Source organism: Mugil cephalus, chromosome 8, assembly GCF_022458985.1.
Source record: "Mugil cephalus isolate CIBA_MC_2020 chromosome 8, CIBA_Mcephalus_1.1, whole genome shotgun sequence".
Taxonomy (NCBI): domain Eukaryota; kingdom Metazoa; phylum Chordata; class Actinopteri; order Mugiliformes; family Mugilidae; genus Mugil; species Mugil cephalus.
The window spans coordinates 3,409,826-3,435,906 of record NC_061777.1 but is presented as its reverse complement, the minus strand read 5'-3'; the positions used below and the strand labels follow the sequence as shown (position 1 = coordinate 3,435,906).

Here is a 26,081-nt window from a genome sequence, read left to right as displayed (position 1 = left end):
CAAACCATGATGATTTTCCTTTGGTTTTTCATGAGGCAGGTGTTATAATAAATGTGTAAATGAACGACACCATTAGCTTTGCATAGCCACACTCGGTCGCTTATTAGAATGTGGGTCTGGTAACATTTGGATTTCATTACGGAGTGTGCTTCAACTCGGAAAAAGATCAGCTCATACAGAAAAACTGCACTCAGGCGACATGTTTCACTATCACACTTTTATATCTCCAGTCCATCACTGCATAAAGCACCGCGCAAATAATTTGATTGACCCGGCAGATCACTGCTGAAGCATAATCAGATGTCATTGGACAGACTCCAGGCCTTCTCTCCGCTTCAGAAATATGATTTGATGCACAGTTGTTAACACCACATTGACTTACTTAGCTTTGGTAACTCTACAGTCTAAACTAGGGGCTTGATGTCTGTCACAGTGTCTGGTGGAGTTGGACCCAAATGTAGGACACAGGAGTTGGAAGATAAAATGACTTTATACGCTAAAAATCCAAAATCCAGGGAATAAAAGGTGCTGCAGGAGTCGTAGGATATCCCAGAAACACAACTAAGGTGAACAAGACACAGGTGAATCAAGGGGTGAGAAAAAATATCGATATGGCAACATATCGCGATACAATATCACTTTTGAAAGTCATGTTTTGGGCCAATTGTGAACAACCTCCACACATCCACGGTCAGTGTATGTTTTGGTCATCGCATTTTCCGTTCAGAAAAGGAGATTAAAAAAAAAAAAAACATTTTAAAATTCAAAAATAAAAATTGCAGTTCAGGCCAAAAATTCAATACCATGACACTCAGCATGCAAATTTGGCCACTGGTGTGCGAAACTAATATGCTGATCTCTGCTTAAAAATAATAAATATTTAAAGGCACATCTCCAGCTGCAACTCAGTCCAGTGACCCACATGTATCCCTCTGTAATTTTGTAAAGAAAGAGTTGCACTGTAAAACTCCAGGATATTCGCACATTTTGATTTATTTATTTTTTTCAGCTCTCTATGCAGTCAATGCCGTGTCCAAAGAATTGCCTCTGGCTCCATCAAACGCACCTAGATTCTTGCAGATTTGTACTCAGGGTGAATACAGAATATTCAATGTATTCTAGCCGACAAACATCTTGGAACAAACTTTACTAAAAAAAAAGACAAAAGCTTAAAAAAAAAGAGTTGTGTTTATGAGGATTTTAAAAATCAATGGAATAGGACTTCAGCCATCTATACGCTTCCCTCATGATTATTCATGAACGTGTCTCGAGTCCTCGCAGCCACCGAAGACACGTCCCCATTAGAAAATGTGAGGAAGCTTCTGCTGGTTTAGGCAGATAGGAGGTTATCTGCTGATTAATTAAGCCACTTAAGTTTGACAAATGTGATTGCGTCACACGCTGTTTATGCTCACGGAGACTGAAAAAGACGAAAAAATAAAAAAAAAAGACAGAAAGCCAGTTATCTGCTATGAGAATTAAAATTCTTTTGTCCTTTCTCTGCCTTTCCCTTCACTTACCCTCCTCCAAATAAGATCACCAAGGAACGATTCAAGGTAAAGAGCACTAATTACACTTCTTCTACCCTGCTTTAGTGAGAGAAAGTGACGGCTTCTTAATGACATAGTTTGCATAGGGAAACTTTGTCTGAGTGATAACAAATGGATGGTGTTCAAGCAAGACCGATTTGCTCATTTTGTACATTGGAAGCAGAGTTTGATAAAGAGTTTCTTCTAATTTTTCCTGAAAGCGTCATTGTTCCTCTGTTGTTGTTTTTTCCTGTAGTAGCTCGTCTGGTACGGACTGAATCAGTGCCATGTGACATCAACAACCCGCTCAGGTACACAGACCTGCACATCAGTCAGACGCTCCCCAAAACCAACAAAATCAACAAGGTAAGGGTAATAAATAAATAACGCGCGCGTTACGATCTGCGTGTAAAATTCTGTGCGTATCGCCTTCCTCCATTTGTGGGAGCTGGCTGTGAGTCATTGCCTATTTCCCAGGAGATCAGGAAACCGTACGAAAATATGTTCCAAATGGATTTGTTTTCGTGCGCCGACTATTTTGCAGACAGCACGTCTAATAATTTCTGCTCGGCGGGAAAAAAAAGTTTCTCATTCTCAGGGCGCTAACACCGGCGGTAAACTTGGGAAGCGGTAAATGCGCACGCTACGAGATGTCGTGTGGGTTATAAAACATAATGAGCGAGACCATCATAAACGACCAGCCGCCGTCTTTATCTTCTTACAAATGTTGGTAAAGTCAAATCATATCAAGTATCTTTCTAACCATTCTACTAGCGTTTCATTTTTACACTCCTCTGCAACGTGACACTGCCATGGTGGTGGAGGTGGAGGTGGTGGACGTGTTGAGTTGGAGGTTTTAAGAAATTGAAGCTTGTCGTGAAGCTTTTTGACTGAGCAGACACTTTCACACTTCATTAAATATTAAGTGTTAAGGTTGTCAAAGTTTAAATATGCCGTTCTGAATCTTTGTGGAGCTGCAGGATGATTTCACAAAATAAATAAATAAGACTGGAAATCTGTGGGATTCCTGGTGACACCAAGAAGTCACGTGCTGAAGCATCATCGTGCATGCTTTTCCATAGAACGTCAATACTACGTTGGCCCACAAGGGTCAACGTTACTGTGCCATGGTCTCATAACAAATTGGAAATTGTTTTGCACGTGTCAGATAACGTTGTGCTTTTGTTTTTCCTATTGCTCCTGAAAGCATCTCTGTAGCTCTCTTTGAGCTAGAACAGTTAACTTTGCCAATACTTTATTTAATTTTACAGTTAGCCAACATGCGTACATTTACGTATATTTTTCGACAGAAAGCTATGTCTAAACAGCATTATGTTCAGAAGTCATCAGTGTTGGGAGTAATGCATTACAAAAGTAATGCAATTACTGTAATTCTTTACCTTTTGCTGTAACGTGGTAATGTAAGGGATTACAAAAAATAATTGTAATATTTTGCTCGTTACAATGGATTTTAAACCCGAAATTAAATTAAATTAATTAAGTTGTGTGTTTTTATATAAATTCAAGATCAGCAGAGGAGAAAAAATATCTGAGCAATGTTAACTTCCTGTTAGTGCTCGAAAATAAGTAATTTAAGGAAACATGTAGCGCGTTGCAGCTTTCTTCAGGTGTTCAGTTACAGTATAAAGTAGAAACTTCTAGCAATACTGTTTTCAATATGAATACAGCTGAATCTACAGCATTTTTATCACAATATGTGTTGAGCCATGAGCCATAACTGCAGCCATTATATTGCAATTTGTTAGCGTTAGCCTAGCTTAGTCATTATGTCATTCCACATCACCTTCTACTGGATATGTAAATGAGCTACACTGGATGTAATAAGATCTACTGAGAACACAAAATCCATATTTCCAGTTGTTTTTGGTGAAAGTAATTTAAAAGTAATGTAATGCCTTACAATTTCAAGACAGTAATATTATAATGTAACTAATTACTTTGAAATAACTAATGCATTACGATTGCCCAACACTGGTAGTCATGCACATGAAGTGCACAGGCTGACAGTATTTGTAGTCTTCTGACTACAAATACTTAAACACTATTTTTGCACAAATAGGCCACAAACATGATTCTGCTTGGTTAGATGAGTTGATACCAGTGGTTATACAGTGAATTAATCTCTCTGCAAATATCTGAGGTCCATCCTCCAAACCATCCCCTATGACCTCAGATTGATTCCCCTTCGCCTTGTAGTGCTCTTTGGATCAGTTAACGTGATCTAGCAAAGCTCCAGGAGGAAAATCCATCACAGTTAAAAGTATTTTTTTGTTTTTTTACATATTTGTATTCTTTCTGTCACTTATGGTGTTATTGCATTGTGGTTTTAAACATGTATCTGCTGGTGCATTCAAGGTTGCTCCGACATTGGTGATTCAAGTACTGGCTGCAGACCAAAGTTGCTGTTTTATCTTTTTTTTTTTTTTTTTTGTATTAAATATTCACCCCGTTAAATTAATAAAGTGCCTTTCAGCCGAGTCTGTGAAATCTGAAGAGACGTCTTGAGGAAAATTATTATTTTTTTTGAGTTATTACTGGAGAAATAGTCTTGTACACAAACAGCCTTGATTAGACTCTTATTATGAAATTATTATATTTAGCCTTTAGTTAAATTGAAATTGGATGGAGTCTAGTCAGGGCCTGTGATGTAGCTGTAAAATGAATTTCATAAGAACTGACCTGATGTGACCTGGAGCAGGAAAACCAGGAGAACCGTCGGGCTGGACTTTGATGAAAGTAAAAAAAAACTTCAGATCAGAAAGACCAGTTTTATATTCTCACAGCAACAAGATGTGTTTTTAACTGTTCAGAATATAAAGTACTTTTCCTGATCCTGATCTTCTCAATGCATCACACGCTGTAAACTAGTAGTACCAATCAGCCACAACATTAAAACCACTGACGGGAGAAGTAAACAACATTTAAACCATCTTGTGCCAATTCAGTGTTCTGCTGGAAAACTTTTGAACCTGGTATTCATTCATGTGGATGTTACTTAGACAAGTAGCACCCACCTAAACCAGACCAGGCACCCCCACCCTATGGACCCCTTCAGAGCCTACGTCACTGTGACGTGACAACGTTAGCTGGAGGCAAAGTAGAGGAAAGCTTGAGGCAAACACTGTGACTGCCAACCACAAAAATGTCGTCTTGCTGTATTTTTTTTTGGTGCCAAAACTGAAAAAGCAAAAACACTAACTTGAAGTTATATCACATACCAGCCATGTCAGTCGTAGACAACTTTGGCTGAACGCGAATGAAAGAAAGGACTGGAGTGAGACAATCTTCAACAACGGCACATTTCATATCAGATACGATTAATATGAAAAGCATCATCAGTTTTTATCCTGGATAATGTTATGGGTTAGAATAAATCATTAATTATTTGAGGGATTTGTGTTACATGTTAATGATAATGCTAACTGCTAGCTAATTCAGCGCTAGCTGTGTGTTTCAGGGGTGTCCAAGCAGAAGTTGCATTTGCTCCATTACCCTCCACAGTGGTTCCACTTACGTCTTGTAATATCTTTGTAATAAAACAGTCCATTGCGATATGATAACTGAGGTTTTGCCTCCAGTTAAGCCCCGCCCCTCAAAAAATGTCACATTGTTTACAAACTGCTTTGGAGGCACACGGGAGACCTACATGATATTAGGAAGGTGGTCATAATGTTATGCCTGATTGGTGTAGAAGCTAATACAAGATCAGACTGAGGTCAATCTAAAACTGTTGTGTGAGATGTGGTCGAGTCAATGTATGTTCCAATAAACGGTCTCCACTTCCAAATCACCACAAACATAACGTTCAAACAGTTTTTGCCGACCCTTTTTTGTCTCTTCTCAGGATCACATCCCCGTCCCGTACCAACCAGACTCCAGCAGTAACCCGTCATCCACCACCTCCTCCACCCCGTCCTCCCCGGCTCCTCCTCTGCCCAGCAGTGCCACACCTCCCTCCCCGCTGCATCCTTCCCCGCAGTCGGCACGGCAACAGAAACAGTTCAACCTGACAGGTAGTAGAACAAGTTTTACTTCCACGTCCACTGTTTTCTCTGTACTGTACAGTATGAGCAGGAAGGACTTCTAATTATGAGACAACTTGTGTTTCCGCTAATTACATGATGATTGCATCCCCAATATCATTATGGGAACTGTGGGTTTAAAACACAATTATTATCTGACAACATGTAATCAGGTAAGCTATAATGTGACGCTGTACGTAGGCACAGTGGTGCTTTGAGCCAAACACTGATTTTTACGACCTTCTCTTTCTTAGTTTCCCATATCAGAACACAAGGATTATTCTAATTACTACAGTGGATGTCTGAACTCAGGCGCAACTAATTCATGATATTTATTTTTTGAATATAATCATATATGGCCTCACTAAAAGCCTGAGAGTGGAAAGCAAGTATAAACATTCAAAATGTGATTCCAAATGAGTAACAACAACAAAAGTATTCAGAGAAACCTTTTCATGCTCTTTAAATATGAACTAATTTGATTGCAAGTCCACTCTCCTCTTGATCCAACTCCAGCTCTTCTTTCGTTTCCTTCCACAGCCTCCAGTTACTTCAAATACAAGCAACAGTTCATCTTCCCCGGTAAGTACCTCGTAATTGATCGCTGCCCTACCTGTAATATAACGCACCACCGCAACCGGCCGAGGGTGAGCGAGGACGGCTCTTTTGATGTTTCGTGGCGATTTCCCTTCCCCTCGCCTCGGAACTGTTTGAAGATTGGGCCCGTACACCCACTCGGCTCGTCTCATTTGGGCCTCCTAATGATTCGTCAATGCTCAGACTCAGACGGTGCTTTTTGTCCTCGCCGGTGCCGCGCAGTCTTTGCTCATTTGGCAGGTTATTACGGCCGAGACAATCTGGAGTGGTGTGAGGAAAAGAGTGAGGTGTAACTGGGAGCTGAGAAGACAGGTTTTTTGGGAATGGATAAATACTCTGTGTATAGTGCAGGATGCAGCAGGAGGAGCAGCAGCGGGTCCTGATTAGTATCGATATTTTGATTTGAGAAACGATTTTAGAGCATAAAGACCTGGTATCGAAAGTATCGATAGTTCGGTGACGATCTGTACATCACTAGTCCTGGTTGCTGCAGCCACACACAACACATGAAGCCCGTGTTTGGCTCAATTACATCAGCTACCTTCATATGCTGCATAACAGCATGGTCAAATGCAATCAATTACTGTTAGTCCCATCAATCTAAACCCATTATGCCGGGAGTGGAACTAATGCCACAATCATGTCATATTAATTTTATTCCCGGGCTCTTGTTTAGAAAAGAAAACAAGCACAAAAGCATTATGTATAAATACACACCTCCCGGGGCTAATTGCAGTGTGATTTAAAAAATCTATTCATTCATTGTCTTTACACAGATTCTAATTATGCTGTTGTTTGTGCATATTCCAGTTCTTGTTCTGCTGAAACACAGGGATGCCCTGGGAAAAAAATTAAATAAATAAGTAAAATCGTCTCATTCTGTCACATAGATCACATGCATAGCTGTAAGTAAAGTGTCTGACTGGCCCGGATTCACACCACCGGACAAGTGGGAGCATCCATTCCTCATGGCTCTGCAGGTGTTTGGAGTAAATCCATGAAAACATCCACGCAGAAAACAAAACCAGGTCCCCGTTGCTGTGAGGTGCCAGCTTCTAATGTGCCATGCCATAAAAAGGCTTCTTTTTTTTGTGTGGTTTACACTTCTCAGATTGTCAGAGCTCGCCAACTCGGCACGACAGCCAATCCTCTGATGTCTTTCAGAGGTATATGCAATACAACAGCTGACCTTACTCCGCCTCACATACTGAATATTAGAGCTGCCAAAGACAGTCAAAGGGAATTTAACCCGCTCGGCGTCGTTCTGCGCTAACGTGACATGCAGCGTGTACGTACTGTATGCGTGTCGCCGCATCGCGCTCACATTAAATGGGCTTTTTGTAAAGACACATACTCCATGCGACAGGCGCTTACAGTATTCTAAACGGAGGGATATTTCCATATGAATCATATCACAACGTTTATAGAAGATTGTATGTGTTAAGGAAACATGAGGTGGTTTTATTATTGTACAGCCAGTTTCTCTGCTGCATGTTTAACCAGTTGCACAGATAATTACTGGATTCTTTGCTTTTGAAAGTGCAAACTTTCTGTCACAGATCTTTGTCTGGCTTTATATTTAAAGCCGCGTGCCAGGTTTTAATGCCAGAACAACGTGTAGATACACAGATGTGGCAAATGGTGGATCAAGTATTTATCGTGATGAAATAGTTTAGACGGCAGGTTCCTACATACAAGTACAGGTACAAGTACAGAACTTTGGCAAATCTGTTTTAAAAGTGGTTTTATGCTGGATGCAAGCTTGGAGTTCATACATGTAGTACACTGCAAAAAATGGTAATAAATACTAGAAAGAAGCAAAATGTTCTTATATTCAGTCAGATCATCTTGTATTAAGAAAAACTATCTGCCAATGGCTTAAGCTTTTTTCCTTGACAAAAAATCTTAAAATAAGCACAAAGTTCTTGTCTCTGAGCAAAATATAACATGAATTTCTTTCTTCTTTGATTAGATTTTTTGCTTTCTTGAAATTCCTTGCTATAGCATATAGATATATCTGGTAGTCAGCTGATATCCCTGTTTGTGCTGTTAGAAAACAATGGGGTGGTTTAGCTCTCATGATTATTAAATAGGGTTTGTACCATGCACCGCACCATGTTTACATTCACTGTGTCATTAGGATTGGGACATATATGGGATATATGATGCAGTAGTTGCAAACATAAGGTTTCCAGTGAAAACCTTTTGTCTAAATATCACTGTCTGTGTCCCTGTTGTCGTCGTAGCTCTGGTATAGTGTTCACGACTGACTACTTAACCCCTTAATACTATAAACTCCAAATAAATCCATGTTCAGCTTACGTTTTCCTCTGGGAAACACAAAGAGCATTATAAACAATGAACTTTAATCTGTTGCTTTAAAATGTTAATGATAGCTCTGATGTCTCCAGATGTTGCTCCGGAGGCTCCTCCCAGCAGAGCGCCGCAGGTCATCCTGCACCCTGTCCTTTCTGAACCGGGGTGAGTACAATAACTTACGGCGGTAATTCAGTTAAACCAGAGGACTACAGCAGGAAGAAAGTATAAAAGCACTATGATCATCATCTCTCTCTTCTCGCCGTCTGTCTGTCTTCCTCCTCGTGCGTCTTCCTCGTCTCCTCCGCTCTACGTGGCCGCTGGTCAGAGGCCAAGTCAAACTTATTGGAGCACAGATATTTGGGTGACAATTTCAATGCGAGGGACGACATGGCGATTACTCAGAGACTAATGTTAGCATGGCCTTTAGTTCACGCTACACTTGGGATGCCAAGTGGATTTTCACTGGCTCTTTGAGGAAGCCAGTGGTCACGGGGAAAACAACCGGAAGAGGCGGATTAGGGAAGAGATGCCTTTCGACCCAGATGTTAATTAGATTAGCATCTCAATCTATCACGAGAAACGGGGCAAGAGAAGCTCCATCTATAGGCAGATGGTCATTTGCGGTGAAACACAGTCCGTGTAGATGGTAATGGATTAATCAATAGGGCATAATGCCGCAGTTAATTTTATTTTCGAGATCTCAACGTGATCTCGAGGACAGAGGAAAGCTCAATGGAACGGCTTTAAATGGAGGCGTGGCGCTGTACATGTACTTTGGATTTGGAAATGAGCTGCACTTGATGTCCTCGTGCCACATTCTTGTAGCAGCTGCCAGCTTTGAGATAAACGAATGGAAAGCAAGGTCTGGAAGCGATAAGAATCAGTAGAAAACGTATACGCCCGCAAATAAAGGCACGCACACATCAGAGTACACGGCCATACGTGTTAGAATGGAACAGATGCTGTAATTGGAATCTTTATAATGTGACACAAAAGATTGGCCTCTGCATCTTGAGAAGAACGCATTCAACCACTGAACTGTGAAGCGTTTTTTATTTTTTTTTTTTTAATGCAGAGATGATAAGGCCACAACAGGCTCAACGTTGTCCACACAGTTATTTGCAAACTTTGAGACCGTTGGTGTAGACGTCACCGGCCTCTCTGCTTGGGTTGCTGTGGGAACAACGTAGGCGTCGACGGTGGTTTAAATGGTCTTATTTTGGTTGGATTCCCCCAAATTGACAATGGACGACAGAATATTTTGATTTTTGACCAACAAACTCCATAGTGCTCTTCTAGTAGCTGCACAGAACTTTCCGTGTCTCTGAGGATGGAATACTGCACATATTAATATTATTATATCATTTAATTTCACTTTCACAATTAACAATTTCCCTTCCATGTGACAGACACAAGATGGTTCAATGTTATTCACTTCTGCTGTCAGTGCTCATAATGAATATTTGACAATATCCAACCTTGTAACAATTCAACGTTCTGCTGGGAAACTTTTGGACCCATTGACTGTTTATACTATGAACAAACCCATCATGATGTCACACATTGGATTCTGAACCTCAAAAATGAAACCGTAAGTGGGCGGAGCCTGTGGTCGCCATGCATGATGAGCTTTACTCCGCTTCAAAGAGGGAACGCCCTTCACCCTTCAAGTCCTGAACATCCGGCAGCGCATAAAAAAATCTTGTAGTACTTGAATTACCGTAACTCACAGATGAAAGAAATTCAAAGTGCGGCTGAACACTGGGAAAAAAAGTTTTTGCCTTTGCGGTAATAATGCCGACGGCTGCAGGTTGGGGAGCAATGCAAGACCAGGGCGAACCAGTAAGAGGGAGTTTTTTTGGAGGAATCTGTGGGGATTTGCTCCCTTTTGGAGCCTGAAGTGGCCACTTGATGAACTTTGACATGGGCTTCAGCCTACAACCCCATAGCAATGACACCACTTGATCCCAAACTGTCCTGTACCCACAGGACCCAAAAGATGAAGATGTGCACAGCTGTTTTGGAGGCACATTGGAGACCTACACAATATCAGGAAGGTGGTCAAAATGCTTGATAATCTGTGAATATCTCTTCTGACAGCTTTTCAGAGCACGACAACTAAAGGTTCTATGGTGGAAGGAGCCTAAATGCTCTCAAATGCTAATAGAAGAACTTCACACTATTTACTTAGGCTTCTGAAGAGTAGAAGAAATATGTATATTAATCAAAAAAGAAAAAGAAAGAAAGACGTATTGGAAAAGCTCTCACACTCATCTTAAACCATGCATTTGAATTCTTTTCATTTCTTCTCATTTCCACGGATAATTTTACTGTTTTACATTTTCTCATTTTTTTTCCCCCGTTACTTTGCTTTTTGAACAACGTGACTAACATCCGCACGTCTACGAAACCCCTTATTCTTCTGATTTAATTAACATGACTGTCCCTCCTCACCCACTGCTTTGTATGCTCTTGCAGTGGCAGCTGGCAGATTTCTGTGGCCTTAATGGCCTCATCGCAGGGTTAATGAGGGCCTGTTTCAGACCCCAACACCCCGCAGGATTCCCTCATTAAAGGAGAGATCGAACCTGTGGCGGCGCCGGTGGTGGTGGGAGGGGGTGGAGGGGACACCACAGGATTCACATCGTTTCATACGCTGCCTCACCTGTGGGTCTTTTGCCCAGAGTCTGGGGTTGCTTTGCGAAACCGGTGTTAAAATACCAGAAAAAGGTTGCGAGCAGCTGCACACTGATGTTACACAGCCAGTTATGTGGACAGAGGTAGGAGAGGAAGTGGGTTCATTTATGTTGCGCCTTCGGCACCCACCTGTGTAGGTGACAACATACATGCTGGGGTCAAAAATTAATAGGGGTCCTTGGTGCAAATGCACTTAAGGGTTCATAAAATGACGGTGGAATTAAAAAGTCGGGTCAGAAAAGGTGGACAGTAATTAGGAGAAGCCATTCCTTTAGTCATTTATCTGACAAATGGTCTTAATATCACTGAGCGTTTGCCACCAGTGGACAGTTGGGGTTGGCTCACAGCATAAAAGCCTGTGTTTCAGTGATTCTTTTCAAAAACACTGCTGCACAAAGGCAAGATTTGAGAAAGTGGACTGGGGGCGGACTAATGAGGAGGAAAACACGACTCCTGTCCTGTAGTGGCAATTGTCATTTGTCCGCGGTAGAAAATAAATGTTGGTTTTTGTCAGGAAGCAAAAAATAGCTCGCTGTAGTGAATATGTCTCGTCTTGCAAAGGACCCTACGTGCAACAAAGGGATTCTGCATCGCCGCGATGTCTCGTCTTTGGCGGCTCTGTGAAAGCGCACTGAAAAGGTTACGCGCTCGTGAGATTGGGCGGCATGAAGCTTTGATATCCATCCACACAGCGAAGGTCAAATTTGCCTTTGTAGCATATTTATTGCATTGTGTGAAAGTGCCCTGGTGCAGGAAACAGATCTCTACACTCACTGGCAAATATTTAAGTCCCTCTGTGATCTCATCTTATAGATTGAGGTTTTCAGACCTTTTAAATGAAGTCTATCTCGCACAGGTGCAAACAATGAGCAGTCAGGTCTGTGAAGTAGAGTCAGAGAAGGTGCTGCAACTCTACATCTAGTATATATATATAATTTCATAAATAAAATCAAAGGTTTTATTTAATGCATGACTACAACAGGGCGTTAACATGCAGACATGGCAACCTAGACATGTTCACAGTAATGCAATATCTCTACAATACACAAACTGTTGTTCACTTGGACTCTGAGACAAAGTTATTGCCAAAAAAAAAAAAAAAGATCATACCTCTGGAACATGATGTTTCTCCCAATTTTGGAACAAATGTTCACTTGGACTCCAGGTCAAAAGTCACTGTGTCCTCGCAAAGCACATTGTTTGGACATAGCCCGTACCCGAATTTAACAAAACTGACTGGATAAAATAATGACATGGTGATATGTTAATCAGGCATAACATTATGACCACCTGCCTAATATTGTGCCTCTAAAACAGTTGTGACTCATCAGAGAAAGGACATGTGTCTTCTGAGGGCGTCCAGGTCAACACATTGTGATGTTCTTCATGTTTTTTTGAGTTGCTCCTAAAGGGTTTTTGTGTGTGTGACTGTGTCAGGCTGCATCCTGCTGCTGTGTCATTATTATCTATATACATACACACAATACATGTCTAAGTAACATCCACATGAATGGACACCAGGGCCAAAAAATTTCCCAGCAGAAGATTGAATTGTCACAAGATGGTGTCCCACAGGTCAAAGTTTGACAACTTGAATACTGTACTTGTAGTGTTAACATTTCTGGGCCAAAGATCATCTGTGCTTCAGACTTTTAGCTCAAGGCTACATTAACCGCTACTAGCTTAGCACAGCTTTCTTTAACAACCTGTGCCCCCTAAGGTCGTACTTTCCTAAATATCTTATGTTACAGCAAATCTGTACGAATGTTTTAGTCAAGAATGCACAATTACAGAACAAAACCTGATCGATGACACTCACTTAGGGCAATTAAGAGCCAAGATACAAATCAGTGCAGCAAAATAAAACAAACTGACTCATCAGTTTAAAAATAAGAAACAGTTTCCTCGTGGATTTACTTCTGAATCTCTTCTCTTTGCTTCCAGGAACGAGGGCAATCCTCTGCTTCAAATCGAAGTCGAACCTACATCAGACGTGAGCCCTTCTCTTAATCTCTCCTCTTAAAGTGCGACCTTTTTCTGACGCTTTGTGTGTACGCTACATGCATGTCGGCTCCCGCCTCGGCTGCGTTGCTTCACTCTTCTCCACATTTTTTCCCTTTCACTGTGCCGGAGTGAAATTACTCGTGGACCCTAATGAACTCAGAACACATTTCTCACCGTCACTTGTCGAAGTCGTTTGCGCCGACTTCGTTTAGCATAATTTGACTCCCTGAGGGGCCTCCAGGTACGTTATGCGTCAGAAACATCAAGACAGGAAAGAGACACATCTCCAGCGCGTGTCATCGCTGTTTCTGTAACAATGATTTATTTTGAGAAAATGTGATGCAGATTGCCTGGAATGATATAGCAGCAGGCGGCTGGGAACGGGTCATTTTCACTCTTGCGGTACATTATATTTAAAATCAAATCAGGGTAAATAAGCTAGTTTTTTCCCTTGGTTGTTGTCCCTTTTCATAACTCTCTATTTTATGTTGACAACAGCCTAAACAGCTGTTTCATGCACACGTTTATGCAGTTTTATCTAAAGGTGCAGGAATATTCTAGAAGTGCACATATTGTGCTCTTACTAAGCAAAATACTATATTTAGATACATTTTATTTTAATGGTTTTTGCTGCCATCCAGCTTTGGATGCAATAACATTCTGCAAAAAAATGTCTCAAAACATTGCAATATATTACGTTATATCTTACTGCTAATAGATAAACACAACATCAACACCAAGGAATGAACGAGGAGGTGAAACTGAGGCCTAATTCAGTTTGGAGGCCGTTTTAACAGATTGTAATCATCCTGCTCCTGAATGGCATTTGTCAGAAATAAATTAATTTGACTTCTTGGTGGAATATCTTAACACCACCTCTCCATTGATGCGCAATGGAATTTTAATAAGCGCGAATGCAAATCACTACATCTGTGGCATTTTTATGGGATTCCTGTCCGCGGCAGAACGAGGAGGCCAACGACGAGGACTCCGGGGACGAGTTCGAGGAGATGAACCTGTCGCTCCTGTCGGCTCGCAACTTCCCCCGCAAGGCCAGTCAGACCAGCATCTTCCTGCAGGAGTGGGACATCCCCTTCGAGCAGCTGGAGATCGGGGAGATGATCGGCAAGGGCCGCTTCGGGAAGGTGTTCCACGGGCGGTGGCACGGCGAGGTCGCCATCCGCTTGATCGACATCGAGCGCGACAACGAGGACCAGCTGAAGGCCTTCAAGCGCGAGGTGATGGCCTACCGCAACACTCGCCACGAGAACGTGGTGCTGTTCATGGGGGCCTGCATGAGTCCGCCACATCTGGCCATCATCACCAGGTAAGAGCGAACACGTTGGAGGCTGTTGCTGGCTTCATATTGGGTCATGTTTTACTGCACTCACCAGGAAAAGGGCTATTCACAGACTTGTAATTGGGTAGGTAGGGTTCATTTGTGTGGGAGTCTGAGGGAAATATTGATATTCCTTTTACATTTCTTAAGCTGTTAGCCTCTGCGGCTCCTTGGCGCCGGCAGTTGCCTAGCAGCAGGGTTCTCTGGAACGGCCTCTTGAAGGCCAGGCATTGAAGTTATATGTAAAGGTTATATGGAAAGATGGAAGAAGGCAAGTAGATCAAAAGATCATGTAAGCTAATAAAATTAGCTTAAATGCATAGATACATGGATAGAAATCTGGTATCCAGTAGCATCATTACGCAGAGATAATAATAAAAAACAATAATTAATAATGATAAAAGCAAAGCAACATGAGATAGAATGTATATAGAAAATATAAAAAATAAAAATAAGTAAAATATACAGTAGTATGTAAATAGTATATAAATATAAAGAATATAAAAAATCAAAGTATATAAAAAATCAAAGTATATATGTATATGTGTGAGACTATACACAATTATATTAAATACTGTAATAGATAGATACTTTATGTATCCTGTTGGAAATTAGGTGTCCAGTAGCATCATTACACAGGGACAATAATAATAATAGTAATAATAATAATAATAATAATAAAAAATTATAAAGTAGACTAAGATAGGATGCATAAAGATAAGATAAAATAAAAAATATTTAACCGTATATGAATATATACAACCTATATATAAGTTATATAAATAAATACATAAAATAAATATAAAAAATATTTAACCGTATATAAATATATACAACCTATATATAAATTATATAAATAAATAAATAAAATAAACATAAAAAATATTTGACGGTATATACAAATTATACATAAATTATAATAAAAATAAAGTATAGTGAGGTAGAATGTAATTATATATATATATATATAAAGTTTATATGAAAAATATTCAAGTATATATAAGAAATGCAAAGATATACTATATATATAATGCAATGCATAGGGATATGAATATATGCATTAAAGACAGTATATGACTGTATGAATGAAACTGCACAAGTTCTACAGAATCTGTAGAAGCTATTTAAGATGTGTAAATTGCAGGATATTTGTCTTGTAAAGCAAATTAGAGAAAGTTACTGGGAAGGAAATGCTGGAGAAATCATTTTGAGTTAATACTTTATGCCATTATAAAACGATCATTTCCACACAGTTGATTCTAAATCAAAAGAAACAGGATGAATCGTAGAACAAACCATCTTCACCGTTCACGTGTTCCTCTCTCTCGTTTCATGCTGAGCCTCCTGGAAGTTGACACGGCAGCTCTAAAAAATCTGCGTTTTGCTCTGAGTGGTTCGGGCAGCTGTGCAGCCGCCACAGTCAGTCCTTGTTCCCTGGCAGTCGTTTTAGATCAGCCACAGATCTGCCCACCCTGCGGGACAATGAGTTTAGAGTGTCTGACAATGAAACGTGCAGAGGTTATGATTAGAACAGGCTGCTGCTGCTGCTGCTGCTGAATAGATGAATCCACCCACACCTCGCTGCTAAGGTGCATCTGTCTTGACAGTCCTGACAGCGGATAATGCAAGCGCACGGGGCTCCGAGTGAACTTGAGCAAACTCTCTCTCTCACTCTCACACACACGGCGAACACTTTAATTATTTCATGGAATTAGTGTGGAGTATTTTCTCTGTTATAGCAGGAATGACGGGGCTGCGTTCTTGTCGAAGAACATCACAAGGAATACTCGTTTAACTAATGAGCAGAGCTAATAATGTTCAAAGGGAAATTGTTTGGATATTTGCCTCGCTCCCACTGTTAGCTGCACATGCTGTGAAGAAAGGGGAATTATTTACTTGTGTGTCTTCTGTGCCTTTCTTTTTTTTTTCTTTTGAAAGGAGAAGAAAGGAGGCACTTGCTGGATTCAAAGCTTTAAACACGCTTTAGGAACAGGACTCAGTTCTGATCATATTCACTGTGTTGTGCATGATTTAAATAAATGATTCTATTGAATATTGCATTATATTGTATGGGGGTGGGTATAGAGGGTCTGTATTGACTTCACTGACGCATGGGTCCACGTCCCCCTGAGTGGCAAAAACATGGTGAAATGTATCAGTAAATACAGGGAGACCAGGAAAAATGTGGATTATCAGATCAAGTTAAGGACAATTGGACTCGACAATGATCCACACAAACTAGTATGCATTTGGAAAAGTGGATTAGCCTCAGTTTGAGTTAGTTTAAGTTAGTTTCAGTTCTGATAAATGTAGCTAAAGATGCTAACGCTAAGAGCTTTACTGAGAAGTAACGTTAGCCATTCAATACTGTAGCGTTAAAAGGATGATGGGGAGTGATCACAAATATTCAGTTTATTGTTTTATTGGAGCTGAAGTAGTTACTGTCGCCATAATGACAACATCCACAAACTTATCTGACAGCCCTCCAGGATGTTAACTTAAGGTTTGACTTCATCATGTCTGGATTGCAGTTGTTTCTTCTAATGCAGCGATCCATTTACTTCTGTTTTCTTTGGCAGATATCTGTATAAATATATCTCTGACTGCTTTTCAAATCTGTTGGTTCAGTCAATCACAGCTTTTCACCTTATTTTTTAAATTAATTTTACAATTTAGACGCTATTAAAGCCTGTGATTCAAGCTAATGTTGCTGATCTCCATCATCAACTGTCACTTTTTGCCGCTCAGTGGCCGTAACCATGGAGACGTCCACTTGGCTGTGACGTCACGTTCGTACCCTCTATTGGCAAGGACTTCATGATACGATACCTATCACGACCCCCCCCCCGCCAGCCACACACACTCACCCCTGCTGACAATCAAACAGACAATCACACACGCTCAACATTTCATAGACTAGAACCTGCGCTAAGCTGAACTTTAATCCAATTGTTACAATATTTACATTTTGTTATATATATATTTTTACTTTCTTTACTTACACATTCCATAAGTTTTATTTATATGTGTGCCCTTTAAGTCTCTGCAAGATTCCTTGTGCCATGATCTGAGGCAAAACTCCTTTAGAAGCCCAGTCCAACTGGAGAACCAACCAGCAGACCAGCGGTCAGCTACTAACTAGCCTAGCCAGCAACAGTAGGTAATAGAGGTGGTGGGACATGCAACTACACTTCAACCAGACATCTCTCCCTTCTGCTAGGATCAGAAATAGAACACTACCAGACGCCAGCTAATTAGAATAGCCACGGAAGTGAAACACTAGGAAACACCAGCTAATTAGCCTAGCCACCAGCAGTAGGTAAGAAATGATGGGACATGCAACTACACTTCAAGCAAACATCTCTCCCTTCTAGTCCGCAGCAGGAGGAAATGACCAGTGGTGGGACATGCGACTACACTTCAACCAACACCACTCCCTTCTGCTAGGATCAGAAATAAAAATGCATACCAAACGAAAGTTCGGGTCTCAGGAAGATAAATAAAATTTATGAAAGTTGAAATTGATTTCCTGAAATGCGTGATTGCAGTCGTTGCACGGGAGCTGACAGATGAGCAGGTCGCTGCTCAATAATCCACGTCTCTGATTGCCGGAAATAATAGCAAACTGTTGGAGCAACAGGTGGCTTTGTTATCCACCAATAATTCCCCCTGTCCCTGATGATAAAAAAATAAATAAATAAAAGAAAGGACACGATCTCAGGCTTAATCATGCTCATGGTGGGACAAAGTGCAGCGTGACACATCGGTGAAACTGAACCAAAGCGGGTCGTATTGTTTTATTGAGGATGAGTGGTATCAGGTTGGGGAGAAATAAATATCCATTACTTCTTTTTCCTCCTGTTGTTTCCTTTGTCATGAGCTGAATGTGGATGTGGAGCATATATGGAAGGTCATATACAATGTAGCTGTTGAGGTTTGATACATGCAAATGGAAAAAGTGCCTCATTTCAAAGCACAGAGGTGACTTCCAGACGCTGGGTCATTAGCTTTTTTTGTCGTCTTTACTTCTGTGGAATCCGGCCTCTTTCTCCTCATCCTCATCTTAATTGTCAGCGTTATATGTTCAACATATGTCAGAAGACACGAGGCTTGTGTAAAGGCGACGACTAAACCTATACTGAGAGCTGCATTTCAAGGAAGAGCGCTACTAAAAATGTGGCTGCCGCTAGGAATGAATATGCATGAACCTCCGGCTTCAGGTCCTTCGTCGGTCACCCACGGGGCGCAGTGGGGGGTCGAGGGCTTCAAGTGTGAGGCGGGGGGTGGTTGCAGAGCTGTCTATTAAAACGCAGTTGTTGTGGCACCCCTCCAGAAATGTGACACTACCTAACCGGGAACGCTGTGCAGCAGCTTCACCCTGGCGCACAGTGGGCTGCTCGCTCCCGTTCAGAATTGTGACATTTTAGCCTCTAACAACGTCTCCGTCTGCACTGACTCAGTGGCACGCCCTCGCGCTCCTGAACTTGGGAGTAATCAGGCATTTGGTTAAAAGTGAAAACACACTGAAGGTCCCAAGAGGGGAGAGGTTAGACGGGAGCAGACTATTCAGGAAGCTGTAAACATAGGAGCAGATTTTTCTATATTTTTTTATATATTTGCCTGTTTGAACAGTACACTTTGCGTGCACTTGAAACCTTACATCCATTCGCACAAACCGTAAACATGTCAGTCACATAGCTATAATAATACTGTAGTATATTGGAGATATGTCCAAAGCTTCTTAACAAAAAGAACTCCAGACACACTTTCACAACTCTTTCCAAAGTTGCTGCAAAGCATTTCAGTGAAAGCATCATCCAGTTCTAACTCTAAAACATTTGACTCAGCAACTGAGAGAAAAAAAAAGAACAATAAGACAAATCTGGTTTTATTTTGTTAACAAAGCAATAAGACGTGTGTGATGCATCAAAAATAGCTCCGTTCAGGTGCATTTATCTTGGGTGTCCATGACGCTCCTGCTGCAACAAAGCAGCATGCGTCCTTCTTGCTGCATGGAGCTAATTAGCAGGACGACCGAGGAGAACTTGAATGAAGAGGCTTCGTTTTAACTTCTCCCGTCAGTCGTGTGTTTGTGTTCGTCGAACTCCATTCATCACGTTTGCTTCTTTACAACTGGCTCTTTGATGACGATAGCGTTATGGAAATAGTCCACGTACTGAAACTAGAGTGTAAAGGGACGACAAGGATAAGTTCTTATTTAAGAGGTTTGAAAAGAGCATAGACAAGTATACTGTAGTAGGAAATTATAATAACTGCACATTATATATTTATATATATGTGTGTGTATACATATACATATATATACACACACACACACACTATATGTATATAGCATTATTAAATACTTAACTGAATATTTATAAAGCCTCACTCCTTTACTCTTACTTTATGCTTTCATACTTTATGCATGTAGACAGTCAGTATATAGAGTGGGTGCAGGGTATTCAAAAAATGCTAAAAAATAAAATAAAATAATGGAATATAATATAAATTGCTGGGATCAGTGAACATGGGCATTGAGGTAATTAGTGCAAAAAAAGCAGATTATTGTGCCTCATTCATCCCCTGTGGGAAATTCGAGTGTTCAGTAGCTTGTACACAAACACAGACATCAACATAACACACCAACAAAATCAACATAAGTAATAGCAGCAGTAAGAGCAGTGCTAATGGAAAAGGAAGACTGTGTTAACGTGTATGTCTGGGCAAAAGAGCTGAGTGGTGATGGTTCAGAACTGTGTACATTTAACCAGACGTCTTCACATTTTGCAGTTTTTACAAGGGAAGTATTAAGGTATTCACAAACTAGTTATTAAGGAGTTATAAGTGGCAAGTTCAATTCAATTTTATTTATATAGCATCAATAATAACACAAATTGTCTCAAGGCGCTTTACAAAAAGGCCTGAAACGTCCAGAGAAAACCTGATGATTAATAAACCATTTAAATGTACACTTTTACATCCTGTTATTTAGACATGCACTAATATCTACTGAGTAAATGGTTTAGAAACTTATATTCTTTCTGCAGTTCATGAGTAATTCATGTAGTTATTAAACGTTCACTTGTTGTTAGTGACTATCTATGACTTGTGAAGACTCAACAGAGGAGAGTTAAAGGCTCATTTATCTTCTAAAACGAGGCGGATAAATGTACATTTAAGTAGTTTATTAGTCATTTACTTTCATTTTCTTAATGATCATATGAACTGCTGATGACTCCTAAATGATCACTTTTTAAATACTTTAATATTTAATTTACAAATGATGAAACTGTTCGTTAATAAAGTCTGTCCTTATGAATTAACAATAAAACATTTGTGACGACATTTATTCCGTGGATGATGAAATGATGAGCGCTTCATTGTGTGCTGTTATTATCAAGTGTTACCGAATTTAACAAAGGTAGCATGCGTCGCGTTCATCAAATTAATTCTGCTTTGTCTTTTAGTGTTCCTACAATAATGCAAATCCATTTCCCTCTCCCTTTCAGCTTGTGCAAAGGAAGGACACTCTATTCTGTGGTGCGGGATGCCAAGGTCGTCCTCGACGTTAACAAGACCCGACAGATCGCACAAGAGATGGTTAAGGTAAAATAAGTCAGCACCGATTCCCCCGCAACACGTCGGCGGCGCACTTCATTTTACGGGACAGTCACGTCTGTCGCTCTCTCTGCCCTCAGGGGATGGGCTACCTCCACGCTAAGGGGATCTTACACAAAGACATGAAGTCCAAGAACGTGTTTTATGACAACGGTAAAGTCGTCATCACCGACTTTGGACTCTTCACCATATCTGGGGTTCTGCAGGCTGGCAGGTAATTATGCTCAATACACATCAGAGACAGGAGGAAAAATACTAATTAATTATCACAGTATTGATGCACAGGGTGCAGGGACAACAGGATGACAGTTTATTCACTCTTTATTCATTCTGTTATGACTTCATTTATTCTAAGTAAATTCCATATCCGATACATATTTGCTCCTATCAGCTTTTGATTCATTGCTCTATTTACTTTCCTGTTGTTCTCAAATAAGATGCAACTACGGCTGGTCAGTGCACCGGTTCATACCAAATACTGATATATTTTTCCCATTACGGTATGAATTTTTAATATACCATCATACCGATTACAGACCGGACCATTTTTAATGAAGCGCTTCTAAACACACATGTGTCACTGTGTGGTGAAGATAGAAAGCTCAGAAAATGAAGCAGCAGAACGAGAGGACTTATGCCAGAAATAAAAGGTGCTGATTTCTGGGGACAGTCCCCGTTTTGGATGATCTGTCCCCCGGATAAAGCCGTCCCCAAAAATGTCCCCAATTTTATCTTTTTATGAATGACAAAAAAATGTTGCGCACACACTACACTCATTACGGTAGCTGGTCGCGCTGCTATTGACCTTACAAACATAGCAGTTTAAATATGTTTAATGTTAATGTCAAAATAAATAAAACCGCAGTTGTCCCTGTTTCTTCATTTCATCTTGATAACATTTAACTTCTTTGTTTGTTTTGTTTTTATCTCCGAGCCGTAAATTATTTCCTCATCAGCAGTCAGTGCTGACACGTGGCCATGCAAACCTGTATTACTACTAGTGTGGGATTATTCTACAATATTTACTCATCATCACAGGGAAATAGTCCATCCTTAGTGATGTGATTATGTGATGGGAGAAAAAAAAACGCAGTAACATACCTTACATGCAACATGCCTGATGCACACGAGTGTGTTTCCTTTAACTAATTGGTGGAAGTCACAGTTTCATCCTCTGCCCATCAATACCGTTGCCATGGAAGAGATGCCGACTAGTCCGCTGAAGGACCCAAGGTCCTGGAGAGAAGTGTCAAAGAGGTACCAGGTCAAGGATGAGCAGAGAAATTCAATAGTGGTTCAACGGCACAAACAGAAACGACACACTAAGGAAACTGTGAATCACTGGTAACGATCAAAATGCTTTAAGCCGGCTCTCCCTCCGCTAATAAATAGAGTGTATTTTCTGTAATTTAACTCGTCATGGATGAGCACACCAGTAAATACATACTATATCCGCTTAAGATTGACCTAGTGAGACCCGGGCTTTCATCAGCATCCCATAAAACCATCTGTAGGTAGTAAAAGCTGACGAGTGACAGCAGCACAGTGAGTCGACTGAATACACCTACATCTGCAGGCACAGCAGGATTATCTTAATTATAATATAGGGAATTAATGTAACATATTCAAGCGCATTCCCCTGGTATAATAAGCAGATTACATGACTGAATTAATCTTTTCAACATTTTACAAATCACATTGTTATCGATTCAGCTGCTGTGCCCAATGTTAAGTGATGGTTTCTTCAATGAATGAACAGATTTGCGCAAGATTGTGGGATTGTGAGTTAAAAATGCATGAAAAAGGCTTAGCAGTCCACCTACTGCAGACATTTGAAACATTATCTACATTTTTTCATCACTGACTGCAGTGTTCAGCACCCCTCACTTTGACAGGGAACAGCTCAATGTTATAAGGGGTTTATTTACTTTCCTGGTGAGAGTTGGATGATAAGATTAATATGACTCAAGTTATGGAGCTAGATCTGGAAATAAGATAAGATAATACTTTATCGATCGCCATAGGGGAAATTAAAATGCTCCAGCAGCACAAGTCAAGAAAAAACCAGTGGCCAGAAAAGAAATCAAATTAGACACAAAGAGCAGACAGTCAAAAAGACATCAAATAGGACAGAGACAACCAAAAAAAAACACCACACAAGAACAAAGTGACAACAGTTGTGGATGAAGTGACTATAAAACTAGGCTACATATCGGCTCAGTGAGGTCAGAACTGTGTGCTGTTCTCACCGCTGTCAGTTCAGCTTGAAAATTAAATTATTTTTCCATTCCATTATTTAATAAGCAGCTACTTGGCTACTTAGCTTAGTTTAGCTTAGCATAGCTTAGCATAACCACTGGATAAAGCGTGAAACCACACCTGGAAACCAAGGCAAAGCTTAGCTTGGTTTATACTCTCACACAGTAGTGGGCCAACCTTTTTTTTAAGCATTTATACTTGTGCACCGGTGTAAGCTGTGATCTGCAATCATGCCCCCAAACTGCTGCTAGCTGGTGGCTAGTCAGATGCCTTGAGTTTTCTCAGTGTGCTTCAAACTGAGGCAATTGGAAGTGCACGGCTCACGCTGCAGTTGCAGCTAATAAATACTGAGGAGCAATTACTTTTAGAGAAAGCATTGCAGTTGCCACAAAAGACACCTGAGTTGATGGCGTGTAGGGGGCGGCGGGAGTCTAAATTTCCTGTCCTTGTCCGTCCACCTAGAACGTGAACGAGGAAATGCATTTACTCACAGCTGCTTTGGTCTGTGTGTACGTGTAGTTAAAGCTCAGGCTAGGACATGGGGTACTGGGGGGAGCCGTAGATGCAGCGCAGATCTGATGCAGAGCCTCAAGTCTGTGGCTTTGGAGTTAGCTTTGGACTAGATTGCACATGTTCAATAGATTGGGCAAAAACCACAGGAATCCTGAAGGTTGGTTTTGAAGCTCAGCGTCTTGTCTACAGGTCTTGCCATCTTGGTTTTGCCTGACCGTCAGTGCCCTTTTCACAGCGGATACTTGTTACTCAAAGCCGGCGCTCTTACAATTATGCTTCACTTTGAGCCTTAAAAGTTGGATTAAACTAGTAATGAAAAAGTAATCTTCATACGTACAGTTGTCATGAATATGGGAAACTTGCACAACAGCTCTTCCCCTTTTGTTTTTACATTAATTTTACATTTTAGATGCTATTAAAGGCTATGATTCAAGCTAATGCTGCTAATTTCTATGTCTTGTGCATATCCTCTATTGGCATGGATGGGTCCAACGCAGATGAAGAGTTTCTCCATTGACTCGCTTGTGGAGCCAGAAATAAGCAGCATTTGTGGACCTGCAGCCAAAGTAAAGTCAGTCACTGGGTTCACGATTCATTCGGCTTCGCCTCACGACTGACCAGTGTGCACGCGGTATACGTAGCGATAATCAACATGGGCCGACCAGAGAGCAGCTGTGTCTGAGTCTTGGCTCAGTATGAAATTTAGAACCCACAGCGACATCCCACAATGGCCTTTTGTTGATTACAAGTGCCAGCTGAGCGATCAGATTCTCGCTGTATAATTGGGTATATATTTGTTATATTTTGAGAAACATGACAGCGGCGCAGACAGAGTGAGACAACATTCGACTCTTCTTCTTCTTCCTCTTCTCTGCACGTTGAAGCGTTACGAGTCAGTCGGCTTCCATCTGTTACGCCTCAAAACATGTAGTTGGAGGGTTTTTACACAGGCTGTGATGAAAACTTGATGAGAGCCATCCAGCAGTGTGACTTGTAACGCGCTTGTTGTTGTCCTTAAAACACAGCCGGTTTCTTAAATAAATCCGTACGGTTTAAACTCGAAATTTAATAGATGGTGATATGGAAATTTGTTGCTGTTTCTCCGAAACTGTAATTGAAAAGCATCACAGTGGACAATAATGAAAACACATCAGCTTAATGCCGCGCCCTCACGATACAGCAGCTCAATCAGCCGTGACATCTCTTCGTTTTCTCCTTCTGCAGCAGGAGAGAAGACAAACTGAGGATCCCCAACGGCTGGCTGTGTCACCTGGCCCCGGAAATCATCCAGCAGCTCTCCCCAGACACAGAGGAGGACAAGCTTCCCTTCTCCAAACAATCAGATGTCTTTGCTTTTGGGTGAGTGTCCTCCTACCAACAGGCGCCCTCTTGTTTGTCAAGCAGACAGAATCCCACCACATGGCTGACGAAGAGGGTTCGGATGTAGTTTAAAAACCCAAATATGTGCAGGAATTCAATCAGTTCCTAAAAATAAAGCTCCACGTGACTAAAGGCCAACTCTCATTAACGTGTTTACAGATCTCATTATAGATGCAGATTTTCGACACTTACAGAACAAAGACGTAATAACTTCTGTCACAGTCCGGATTAAGGATTTTAACACTTAATTATGACTCGACTTGGTTCCAAACCCTTTTGACGTGGCTCGTGGGCGTCATGAATGGACCCTTGGTTATGACTTGGGGGCAGATGTAGGGCTTTAACCTTAGTGGTTCCCAACCTGGGTCCAGAGATCACAGGGGGTCCGCCGAAACTTTTAGAACATTTAGAACAAAAACGTTGACACAGAAATTGTCAGGTTCAAGCAGTCAATTGAGTTCATCTACCAATGGAATGAGGGTGACACAGCTTTCCCTCTGTAAACGAACATTATTAGCCAATCAGAAGTATCAGCATCATTAAGATCTGATGCTGCATTCAAGACAACTTGGGAAAAAAATGAGCTCTGAATTGTCAAACTCAGAAATTACTGCTTCCGAAAAAAAAAAAAAAAATCTGCTGCACATATTTTAATGTTCAGCAAACTTAATTTTCCTCCTCCGAGTTAACATTTAATGTGGACGCTACGATATCAGAAGTGTGAAATTTTCGAGTTGGAATGTAGAATTTTTCTAGTTTTCATGAAGGCATCATCTAAGC

General features: G+C 40.8%; 1 protein-coding gene across 3 annotated transcripts in view; it reads left to right on the top strand.

The window, feature by feature from the left end:
* Positions 1-26,081, top strand: part of ksr2 (kinase suppressor of ras 2) — a 127,378-nt gene that overhangs the window by 80,652 nt on the left and 20,645 nt on the right. For all 3 annotated transcript variants that reach the window (XM_047591088.1, XM_047591090.1, XM_047591087.1), the window contains 10 exons: positions 1,536-1,556; positions 1,786-1,895; positions 5,395-5,563; positions 6,113-6,154; positions 8,581-8,650; positions 13,130-13,178; positions 14,155-14,516; positions 21,041-21,137; positions 21,230-21,363; positions 25,146-25,280. In XM_047591088.1, coding sequence (XP_047447044.1) covers positions 1,536-1,556; positions 1,786-1,895; positions 5,395-5,563; positions 6,113-6,154; positions 8,581-8,650; positions 13,130-13,178; positions 14,155-14,516; positions 21,041-21,137; positions 21,230-21,363; positions 25,146-25,280 — 1,189 coding nt within the window. The remainder of the gene's footprint in view (positions 1-1,535; positions 1,557-1,785; positions 1,896-5,394; positions 5,564-6,112; positions 6,155-8,580; positions 8,651-13,129; positions 13,179-14,154; positions 14,517-21,040; positions 21,138-21,229; positions 21,364-25,145; positions 25,281-26,081) is intronic.